At 40.4% G+C, this 12,520-nt stretch overlaps 1 protein-coding gene across 1 annotated transcript; it reads right to left on the bottom strand.

Annotated features, from left to right (window-relative positions):
• Nucleotides 1–1,247: 1,247 nt before the first annotated feature.
• LOC139781185 (uncharacterized) lies at nucleotides 1,248–4,310 on the bottom strand. Its single transcript, XM_071720018.1, has 2 exons — nucleotides 3,981–4,310; nucleotides 1,248–3,908 (listed from the first exon to the last, which is right to left on the bottom strand). The coding sequence occupies exon 2, from the start codon at nucleotides 3,845–3,847 to the stop codon at nucleotides 2,045–2,047; it is 1,803 nt and encodes a 600-aa protein (XP_071576119.1). The 5' UTR covers nucleotides 3,848–3,908; nucleotides 3,981–4,310; the 3' UTR covers nucleotides 1,248–2,044.
• Between the last annotated feature and the right edge of the window lie 8,210 nt (nucleotides 4,311–12,520).

Below are 12,520 nucleotides of genomic sequence, written 5' to 3'. Positions count from 1 at the left end.
AGCGGATTAATCAGAAATTACGTGCGCGATAACGCTCTTTGCATGGTCGCCACCGACTTTGACGCGAAATCGCGCAAGATTCGACGGATAGCGCCGCCTGTAGATGATGGCGATGCAGCCAATAAACGTTACGTGCAGCAGAGCGTGCAAATTTTGAAAGATCAACAGGGGTAAATTGAGAGAAAGATGGCCGCATTCCAGAACAACGTGCAAATTACCCTAAACGAACTTCAAAAGATGATTTAAGATGTAATTGCGAATCATCGCGAATAGATAAGAACGTACATCTGATCTCTGCGTCAGTTGCGCGTCAGCGTCATGGCTAGTAAGAAGCAATCAACTGAGAAACGGAGGCTGGTGGAAGAATTACACGCTCCTGCGAGAAGAAATTTTTCGCGAAGACGCGTCATAGTGCACGGATACGATGACCTGTGGCAGGCGGATATGGTCGAGATGCGTCCATACACGCGATTCAACAGAGGCTATTACTACATACTCACCGTTATCGACGTGCTGAGCAAGCACGCATGGGCCGTACCGCTCAAGGCCAAGAGCGGAACCGAGGTTACTACGGCGATAGCGAAAATAATTCGAGACGGCGGAAGATGCCCGAAAAATCTGCAGACTGACAAGGACAAAGAATTTTACAACGCAAACGTGCAGAAACTCTTGAAGAAACATAATATCAATCACTATTCGACCTATTCCGTAATGAAGGCATCGGTCGTTGAACGATTCAATCGCACGCTCAAGAACGATATGTGGAAAATGTTTACGCTCAACGGAAATTACAAATGGATCGACTCGCTGCCGGGTCTCGTATCGGATTACAACGCGCGAAAGCATCGAACTATCGGCATGCGACCCATCGATGTTACCCCCGCGATCGCCGACAAGCTCCTAACAACGGTGTACAGCCACGTAAAGATCGCTGCTTCCGCGCGATTCAAAGTGGGCGACTCGGTACGCGTGAGTAAATTCAAGACAATCTTCGAGAAAGGATACACGCCAAATTGGACCACGGAGGTGTATAGAATCATCAAAGTGCAGAAAACTAATCCCGTGACGTATCTATTGGAAGATTCCTGCGGAAAACCCGTCGCCGGCGGCTTCTACGAATACGAGTTACATCGCGTTGCTAATCCCGACGTGTATCTCGTTGAAAAAGTTTTGCGCAAAAGGGGGGATAAGGTTTATGTAAAGTGGTTAGGATTTGATAATTCACACAATTCATGGATACACAAGAATAATGTATTGTAAAAATTTATTACAATATAAAAACATATTATACATACAAATGAGTCATTTATTTTCATACATATCTAAATGTATTTACAATTGTATTTTACAATGGTATTTTATAATGCCCCCATGGCAGCGTCTCGGTAGAACCGGGTATAATGTATCGTTTATCATCGTACGGACTTAGAGCTATTTTCGTTTCGGACACGGTGTATACCTCGTGCTGTTTGGATCTTATGCAGGTCTGCTGTCGCGTCATTTCAATTTCGTCGCGCAGACACCGCGTGTAATCGTCGAACGTTATCGACCTGGCTACGACGTTACTCTTAGCTTTTTTCGTATCTTTCTTACCGTCTACTCGCAAGGCGTACATCTTTGCTCTAAGCCCGACGAATTCGGTCATTATCGCACCGTTATTTTCGTCTTTCATTAAGCCCGGAACTTTTTTATTGGCGAGTGGGATACCGTACGCATTATCGACCGCGTAATCGCTAGTGTCAAATCTAATAATGTGGCGCTTCATGGTGTCATACACATCTTCGCACTCGATGTGATAAATTCGACTGTTCGTATCGGTGTACGTGACTTTACACTTGTCGCGATACAACGGTAACATGTACTCGTGATGAAATTCGTACAAACATGTCTTGGATATATCGAGGATGCACATACCCACGTAGATTGGTTTGTCGAACTTCACCTCGAGTTTTCGCATTTCTATTGCTACTAAATTCTCCGAAAAGACGCTTCGGCTATGAAAATTTGTTTTCGCGATCAATGCCTCCGCGCCGTATCTACCCTCTTAATGAGTCACGAGTCGCACGTCAACGTGATTGCGCACATTCTCCATGGTTTTGCCAAACACAGCGTTGTTCATCAATTTGTATAAATTTTTCTCGAAATCATTTTTGGCCAATGTTCTAAATTTCGTATTAAGTTCTATATAATCGCGAAGCCATGGAGATTGCGCGAATTTCAATATGCGGTGAATCTTTGATATACGGAGACCGTGACGAGTGCACTGCTGCAGGTTGCGATAATGTATGACATAACGTTTTTTATCGTATAATGTTGCGAGGAGCTTGTCCTGCCGCTTACCGGGTGGTTTATCGCGCGTCGGACAAAACGGTAGGTCAGTGTGCGCGTCGTGAAGATGTTGCGGATATTCCAAGTCGACTTCGAGAATGTAGCCTATCGTGGAATCCACCGCAACATCCATAACATTAAAATCGGTTACGTCGTCGACCCATTGAAAATCTGCGTAAGGCAATGGTTGACACATTGCCCAGCCGTATAAGTTGTTTACGTCAAAATACATCAGATATGACGACGGTTTCGATGGATCGTACGACTGCATGTACTTGTTGTTGGCCAGCGCGTATCTGTTTGAACATTGACTCAAACCGCCGCGTATACCGCGTTCGATAAACATGACCATGTCAATGTCGGTGAGCAAATCGAAATTGATACGCGTATGCTTCAACATAGCGTCCCACGTAAAACCTGGTAGAGTATAATAATATGCCGGATCGAGTCCATAACTCGCGACGCAGCTATCGCGAAAATTTTCAAAGATATCGGCCAACAGCAATACATCGGTTTTGAGATATAAATCGCTGTAGTCACCGAGCGTTCGAATGGAGAACCGCTGCCAGACGTTGACGGCGTGCGCGTAATCGCTCTCGGATACGGTGCCACCTGTCAATGAACTATAAAACGAGTCGCGCGGTGGTAAACACGAGTCCTCCAACTTTTTGACGCAGTCAATGTACTCATACGGAAATACGCCTTTTCGTGTCAGCAAATCAAAATTTTCTGCGGATATTTTACAAAATTCGCGTTGCAATATTCGCAGTTTATCCTTGCTGAGATAAGATGCCAATTTGTCGAGACTAGCGGTGAGAAACTTGTACGAATCGATAAATCGCAATTTGACGCAAGTTTTCTTATCTTTATCTTCGGTGCTTTTAACGTTTTTTGTAAATGAAATGTATTTCTCTTTTGTGATTGGGAGCAAGTCTACATGTCCTTCGTACGCTGTTGCTATTTCCGTTATAATAAAATGCGCGTCGTAGCCAGATAAATTATGAAAAACTATGGGAATGCAATGCGAATCTTTGTAGTTTAGATTACAGTTTGAGTGCGCGGGACCTCTGTACTGACCGGTCAGATGACAATGATCGCGTACTCGCACGTCGTCTGGCTCGAACGGTTTTTCGCACACGTGACAGTGCGTTGCGCTGTTAAACTTTTCCCACTCGTCTCGCGTGAAATCCGCCATGGGTATATTAGTGGACAAGATTGTCTTTACGTCGTGAGCTAAACGTCTTAGCTCCTCGGCGAACCACGCGACGCAATCCTTATCGCGACGAAACCAATACATTGATAGCGAGTCGTCATACGAGCAACGCACGTAGTACCCTATGCTAAACACGCGATGATGTTGATATGTGTACCTGGACGTTTCCGGATCCGCTTCCATCTTCTCCAGGGTACATTCAAGGTCGGCGTATACGATAAACGGAACTCGTTCCTTCCTGCCGTGATTCTTGAAAGCCAACCACTTGTCGTTATCGCTCGGTAACTTGATCGCGCAGTCGTTCATCTCCTGACAGTCGACGATGTGGGCTTCCAATTTCTCGCTCGTGTAGAAATAGTGCAAACATCTGTAAATAAAGAATTTTTTTTAAAATATATTTTTTACGTAAAAATTATTATTTATTAGGATGTATACTCACCGATCGCAAAAGTATTTCCGACCATGGTGCGTGCTCAGTTGCGAGCTCACGAGGCGGGACCAGTGATGTGATACCGGCCCGGTTTTTGGCGCATGCGCCCCCCTCCACTACGCACACAGAGTGACGCTCGGTCTATCGGTGTGTCGGCAGCGCTCGGCAGTGCCGAGCGAGAGGGAGAATATTACTCCCTCCTTGTCGCTCTCACTTAGCTCGCGCGCTCGACTGTCTACAATGCGACCGTTGGGCGCAAAAGTCTCGGGTCTTGGCGCGAAAGTGACGGGTTCGTCGAAGGAGGTTAGAGACCAACAATACCTACACAAGGTAAGTTAATAAGTATAACACTTATTTATATATTTGTGCAAGCTGCATGATGGATTCTGTTAGTCAAGGAGCTATTAAGAAACGTAGAAGTAGAGAATTTCAAAATGCCTGGCTAGATGAAGATATCTTTAAAGGATGGTTAGCTCCTCATCCTGCAGAAAATAAAGCATTTTGTATTGCATGCAATAAAACTATCAGATGTTGCAGAACAAATTTAGTTGAACATTCACAAACGGTCAGACATATCGATAACATAAAATCTTGTAATTATAAGACTGCTGATAATATTGATACCGAAAATAGCTTGTCACATAAAGATAACGTTAAACGCACAGAAATTAAATTATCAACTTTTTTTTCCGAGCATAATATAGCCTTTCAACTCGCGGATCATTTATCACCTTTGATAAAAGATATTTTTAAAGATCCCAAAGTTGTGCAAGATTTTTCATTAGGTCGAAATAAGTGCGCAAGTATTGCTAAAAATGTCACTGCAAAACGGGAAATTGAGACAATAGTAAAATATTTAAAAACTTGTAAATTTTCTATTCTAATAGATGAGAGTACGGATATCTCAGATACTAAATTAATGTGCCTTCTTGTTCGATATGTATCACCTTCGAATAAAAAAATTACAACTCAATTATTAGAATTATTATCTTTAGATGCAAGAGATTGTTCCGCGAATAAAATTTTTGAAATATTTAAAAAATGCTTAGAAGAAAAACATATTCCTATAAAAAATATTGTTGGAATGGCATCCGATAATGCGTCAGTTATGATTGGACGTAAAAATTCTTTTATGAGTCGTCTTAAAGTAGAAGTTCCAAATTTAATAACACTAAATTGTATTTGCCATTCATCCGCGATTGTAGCCAGTAAAGCTTGCAAAAAGTTACCTTCTTCTTGCGAAGATTTGATTAGAGGAGTTGCCACTTACATTTTGGGCAGTGCGAAGAGATGTGCAATATTGGGTGAATTCCAAGATTTTTTTGAACTTGAACGAAAAAAAATATTAAAATTGTCAGAAACTAGATGACTTTGTTTACAAAAGTGCGTTGTTAGACTCTTAGAAAATTGGGAAGTCTTGAAAAATTATTTTTTGTTAGCAACAGTAGAAGATAAATTAAAATTCGCGGAAAATATATTACAATATTTAAATGATAATTCCATTAAAGCATATTTGTTGTTTCTCAAATACGCATTAAATTATTTTAATAATTTTAACGCACTATTTCAATCGCGTAACATTTTAATCCATAAATTATACGAAAGCAGTCAACAAATAATTCGTCAATTAGCCGACAATTTTTTAAAGTACGATAATGTAGAAAATATTTCAATTTCAGAGTTAGATAATAATGTACAACATATAGATAACATACGTATAGGACCGGAATGTGAAAGTTTTTTAGAAACATTATCTTTGGAATGCGCGCAAGAAATTAAATTGAAATGTTTGGACTTCTATGTTACGGCAGTTCGAGAAATGCTAAAGCGTCTACCTTATAACGATGAATTTTTTAAACAGTTAAGTTGTCTAGATCCTAAAATTGCTCTTTATAAAGAAGGTAGAAATAAAATTAAATATCTAACTCATATTGCTAAGCAAGTAGAACATGTTAACATATCAGATTTAGCTTTCGAGTGGGACATATTACCATCAAGTTTTGACGAACAACAAAAAATACAGTTAGCTTCTTTACAAATAGATGAAATGTGGAATAATATATTACAATGTAAAAATTTTGACGGGAAAAAGTTGTTTCCAAATTTAGAATTATTAATTGAAGTAGTCCTTTGTTATCCTCATTCCAATGCCGAGGCTGAAAGAATATTTTCTATTGTTACAGATGTAAAAAGTAAGAAAAGAAATCGATTGTGTAATAATACTCTTTCTTCAATTTGTGTAATTCGATCAAGTTTTCAAGCTAAAAACATTAATTGTATTAACTTTCAACCTAACGCGAGGCATTTTGAACTGCATAATGCGCAAAATTTATATAAAAATCAATGCACATCTGATAATGCTTAATATTTTTTGTATTATTTTGCACAATACTTTTGAATTTTTACATCTAGCCCATCTAGCCTATATTTTCTTTCTGCATGCTGCACATTATTATTAATTTTTATTTTATTTTTCAGCGTTCAATTACTATATACATATTAAATGTTTATTTTGTTTTTCAGAGTTTATTTTTCATATATTATCTATATATTTTTAATAAAATATGTGATAAAAATGTGATATAAAATAGTAATAAGTATGTGATAAAAGCCAAAGATGCAATATTTTATTTTGTAAATTATTATTTATTTCTGTTATTGAACATGTTTTAAAAATTTATTGTAACATGTTGATTACAAATAATTTTTATTTTATTACTAAATGTGCTATTTCTCTGTATTAATTTGCAAATTTTTCTACTTATATTAATTTATGACAATATTTATAAAATATGTTTATTTTGTACTTTAGAGAAATGTATTTTTTTTAAATGAAAACTGGTAAGGTTTTTGGCAGTTTTCCTTACCCTTGCAACGAATGTTGGTTTTCTTTAATAATTCTGCAAAATTAAATATCCTATTGTAATGAAAGCCCTTCCGTATCGAGGTTAGGCTTGGTGTCAGGATTGAGGGCAGCCAGAAAGGATTCCACGGGGACGTAGTAATTAGAACACACAACTTAGGCGCGAGGACTTTATTCAGTATCTCCGCGTTACGTGCGACCTGGTCGGTGGTCGTGAGGCAATTGTTGCAGCCGCTGCTGCCGAACGCGAGAACCCGCGCAGAGCCGATCGCTGTCGACCAATCATCGGCCTTCGCCAATGGGCGTTGCCGCCGCGTACGCCCTCTCGACCGCGCGCGCTACCTGAGCGCCACCAACGTCTCCAGCCAATGGGCGTTGCCGCCGCGCACGCCATCTTAACCGCGCGAAATACAAACGCGGCCTACGTCCTTGGCTGACGTTTACAGCTCGGCCATTCCTGACGTGGCATGCGACCCGAATGCTCAGTATCGCATGAAAAACATATTATGATCTGATAACACATACATGAATCTGAAAACATTTGTGGTATTTATTACATTGCGGATATACTTATAATCTAAATCGGATTCGCCGATTATTCTAGAAATAAAAATAAAATATTAAATTTCAAAAAGAAAAAAAAAACAATAATAATTGAAGACATGGATATTTTTTGGTAAAATAATTACAGCCATTTGTCAAAATTTATGATTTATAACGAACTTAATATTATTTAGTCTTATATTTAACAAAATAGTATTTAATTTAAAATTAATTGTAAGAAGAAAAGAGACCTAAGGTTTTTCCTTTTCCAACGGTTTTACCCAAGGTTTTATTCTGTCCGGGGACAAGATAGAGTTATAAGGCTTCTGCGTAATGTTAAAACCTGGAATATCAGTAATTACATAACGATTTTTGTTAAGCACTTTTGATATTAAATAAGGACCTTTGTATAGTGGCTTAAGCTTCTTTTCTTCACCGGGTTTTAAAGTAGTATCTCTAATGAGAACGTAATCGCCCTCATTATATTTGGACGGTTTCTTATGTCTTTCATCGTAGTACATCTTGTTGTAGTTCTTAATACTATTAGTCGCTTCTATAGCTAATTTACGACTAGCTTCGCGATCTTCTTCCAATTCTAAGTCAGATTTTGCTATGGATCTGAGAAAATTAATCAACTCTACATCGGGATGATTTTTTAATTCGTATCCGAGAAGAATTCTTGAAGGTGTAGCTTTTAAAGCTGCATGAAACGTATTATTAATGGTATATTGCACCGCGCTTAAATGTTGATCCCACAATTGCAAGTCGTCTACAATTTTACGTAGGGAAGATTTCAGGAATCTATTTATGCGTTCCACCATTCCATTAGCCCATGGAGCCGCGACAGCAATTAGATGATGAATTATGTTTCTCTGTTGTATAAAAGAACTAAATTCTTGGGACGTAAAGGCTGTACCTCTATCTGAAATTATTGTATGTGGATTCCCAAAAACGTTGAAAATGCTGATCAAATGTTTTATGGCCTCCTTAGTGCCAGTCGATTTAGTTGCAAAAAGCCATGTAAAACGTGAAAACGCGTCAATTACCAAGAAAATATGTTTATTCCCTTCCTCCGATTGATTAATAGGACCAAAATGGTCAATATGTAGTATCTGCAGTGGACATTTAGGGGTATCCGTAATCTGAAGCTCGCCTTCGCGGCTGTTAGTTGAAGAACCAGCTATAAGGCACGTTAAACAATTTTCGATGTACGTCTGTACTTTTCTGCGAAGCGACGGAAACCAATAGTTTGAAAGGATACCCTGTACTGTTTTGTCCAGACCACAATGAGACATATTGTCATGATATATTCGAATAATGTTCGTAATCATAGAATCTGGAATAACGAATAAGGATTTACCGGTATATTTCCTAAATACAAGTCCATCTATGAGTTCAAATTTGTCATCGTCCCGTATTTCCAGGGACTCCGCAATTGACTTAATCTTTGCATCTTGCAATTGTTTAAATTGTAATTCTTTTTCTAGAGGAAATGACTCGGTAAGAGCTACAACACGACTAAGCGCGTCCACATGCGCCATGCGGCGACCTTCCCTATGGATAACCCTGAACTGGTAATTTTGAAGTTTAAGTGTCCATCTCGCAATGCGAGGGTTAAGATATGCTTTATCGACTGCGAAAACTAAAGCGTGGCAATCTGTGACTACTGTGAATTCTAATCCATATAAATAAATATGGAATCTTTCGATTGATCTAACTACCGCTAGTGTTTCCAGTTCGAAACTGTGATAACGGGACTCAGCGTCATTTGTGGTCCGACTGAAAAAAGCCACTGGGCCCCATTGTCCTGATTCTTGCTTCTGAAGCAAAATACCTGCGATTGCAACAGCGCTCGCATCTGTATGTAACTCTGTCGGAGACGAGGGGCTATAGAGCCGTAAAACCGGGTATGCTGTGAGTAGATCTTTAAGCTCATTGAAAGCTGTAAGACATTGATGGTCAAATTTAAAATTTGTATTTTTCCGCAGAAGTTTTTGCAGAGGACAGACTATAGTCGCGTAATTTTTAATAAATTTACGAAAATAATTAGCGAGACCTAGAAATCTTTGCAACTCAACTAATTTTCTAGGCTGAGGGAAATTTCTAATAGCTTCCGTGTGCCGTGCACTTAATGTGATACCCTCCGGTGAGATTTCATATCCCAAATATTCTATACGTTTTCTTAGAAATTTACATTTCTTATAGTTCAATGCGAAACCGTAACTTTTTAGCGCGATTAAAACTCGCTTGAGAATTTTAAGATTTTCCTCAATAGTCGCAGTAGCAATTAAAATGTCGTCCATGTACATTAATATTAGGTCTAATAATGCTCTCATCGCTGTTTTAAGTCTGCTCTGGAACTCCAGTGGGCCGTCACAGAATCCAAAAGGAACCTTGACGAACTCGTATTGCCCATCGGGTGTAGCGAATGCAAAAAATTTTGTACTGTCGGGATCGACATCTAACTGATGGAATCCATCCTTTAGATCTAATAGGGTGTAAACCGATTTACCCTTTAACCGAGTGAGATGATCCTCGATGACAGGAAACGGACCTTTCCGTTTTATTACTTTTTCATTTAACGGTCTAAGATCAATGCACAGCCTTAACGAGCCATCCTTCTTTTTTACCAATATTACTCGCGCACAATAGGGTGAAGTGCTTTCTTTTATAATTCCTCTTTTTAATAAATCATCCACAATTTCACGTAACTGTAAGCGTTCTGCCCACGCAAAACGTCTTGGCGCGAAGGCATAGATAGATTCCTCTTTTAGCCTAACCTTAACCGAATAATTATCCTTTATCAAAGGAATATCAGAGTTCTCGACCCCTTGCACAACTTCAATTAATTGATCCTTCACAGCTTGCTCAAAATCTATTTGTATATCGTTCAATTGGTCAGGTGAATCCTCAATAATCTCCGCTGAAGCTACCTCAGAGAAAAGTCTGACTCTATCATTTACGTCTTCGGAAGACGGATTAATTACCACCGTGATTTTGTGACCTTCAATGAAGTCGCGACCAATGACGATGTCTGTCATGGACAATTTATCGTTTAACACATGAAGTTGTACAGTAGCCGAAAAGTCCGGTATAGCTTTTAACTTAAGCGAAGTATTAATTATTTTAGAAACTTTAATAGGAATGTTATTTATCGCCTTATACGCACGTTTAGGGATTTCAACTGATCCCGTATTCGCAAGAAATTTTTTACAAACAGTCGGATTTACAAATGAAATAGGACTACCCGTGTCCAATAACGCGACAAAGTCACAAGTAAAGCCATTTAATTCTGTTACCTCGATTAACGGGCTATTCGTAATAACCTTCCTACATGGTTTGTCCTCCACTAACGCAACGCAATCTGATGAAGACTCCTCCTCGTCCGATGGCTCCATCACTGCAGAAACTTTGGAAGTAGCCGCTGATGTGGCACCGGTCTTTGACGAAGGCTCCTTCTTCTTGAGCTTTGAACACTCATCTCTCGTGTGCCCTTTCGCTCGGCAATAAACACAAAAGGCGTCCTCCGGCATCTTCGCGTGATGATCAGTTTTCTTAGAAGTACTCTCCTCCTGCTTAGATCTCTCGAATTTCGGTTTTGCCACGGGTGATCTTCTTACACTACATGTTGTGGTAATATGATGCATTTTCTCTAAACAGTCGTCCACCGTGTCGATGTCCAGTGAAGCTGCTGTGCTCTTAATGGCGACATTGGTAATTCCGTCGATAAGGCAGTGAATAACACTATCTTCCGGTAGTCGTAGGCATTGCAACATGGCTATCTTCTCCATTGCATACTCCTGGAAACTTTCCTTGGAGAAGAGCCATTTCCGCTCCTCTACCTTCTTTATTACATTGCCAAAAAGGATTCTTCTTTTGAAGCGTCGAACGATAGCCGTTTTGAAGTCCGGCCAGGACCTGACTACACTGCCTGAACTCAGGTCAAACCATTTGCGAGCTACTTTATCTAATTTTGATGTAGCCGCTGATAACATCGCAACAGGTGGCAGCTCGTGAATTTCGGCAATGCTCTCGATTTTTTCTATCCAGAGCTCTACGTTTTCTTGTTTGGTGCCCCCGAACTGAGGTATTTGCGACGATAGAAATTTGGAAGCGTTCGTCGTTGCTGATGAAAACTCTGACGCCTGGGAGTTGAAACTTCGCGGCGTCTCAGTTGCTGGGCCTCGACGACGGTCATTCACTATGCAAGAGAGTAACCGGTCTAAATTTTCTTGATGTATCCTATCTCGCTCTTGTTGCGTCCTCATCTGTGCCGCAACCAAATCGCATAATTGAGCAACGACCGGATCCCTGCTCAAACTCAGCTGGGACGTTATTGGAGGATTTGTCTGTTCCGCCTGCGTGAAATCTAAAAACGGTGGCGTTGATGTATGAACAGCCGGTGTGGAGGGACCGAAGGCTTGCTGTATTTCTACAGAAGCTGATGTCTCACGGTTTCTTCTTTCCGCAAAGTCGATGAGTAGATCCATACATCGACCATGATTGTCGGGCACATTTTGTATCCCTTGACTACGTAATTTCTCTTGAATCTGAGGCAGCGTAAGAGTTTCTAACCGCTCGCGCGTGTAGGAATCCAATGCTCTTGTGCCTGGTATTCTCCTTTCCAACGCCTCTATTAATTTATTTATACACCCCTCTCGATCATTAGGAATGTCTGTGACTCCATGCTCTTGAAGCTCTTGTTGCAATCGGGGCAGAGTATATGCCTCAAATTGCTCACGCGAAGCCATTTTGTTGAACGAGCACGAGTTGATCACGAGCCGATCACGAGTCTCGCGCGCCGTAACTTGTCCGAACGTGTCCGTGTCGGTTACACCGATTCACCAAGATGGCGGACAACGAACGCGGGAACGGTGATATGGCGCGCTTCTCTCGCGCACTCACTTATGTGAAATGTCTTGAAATTAATGTTTCCACAGACCGAGAACGACCGTCGGCTCACTTTTGCAATATGATGACTCGGTCAACGCACTGTAACAGACCCGATATGTGTCTATACGGAAATCTTCCGTAATGGCGGTCGGCCAACGCAGAACAGCGTGGAGACAATGCGCACTCGCGCGAGCTTCACGAACGTTCTAGCTCACCGACACTGAGCTGTAGACAAACGATGCGAGACTGC

Source organism: Temnothorax nylanderi, unplaced genomic scaffold (genome assembly GCF_030848795.1).
Source record: "Temnothorax nylanderi isolate EJ_2023f unplaced genomic scaffold, tnyl_v1.0 TNYL_tig0321_pilon, whole genome shotgun sequence".
NCBI classification, from domain to species: domain Eukaryota; kingdom Metazoa; phylum Arthropoda; class Insecta; order Hymenoptera; family Formicidae; genus Temnothorax; species Temnothorax nylanderi.
The sequence above is the reverse complement of the archived record's forward strand: the minus strand, read 5'-3'. Positions and strand labels throughout refer to the sequence as shown.

Coding starts and splice junctions, on each gene's coding strand:
- LOC139781185 (XM_071720018.1), bottom strand. CDS start 3,847: ATGAACGACTGCGCGATCAAGTTACCGAGCGATAACGACAAGTGGTTG.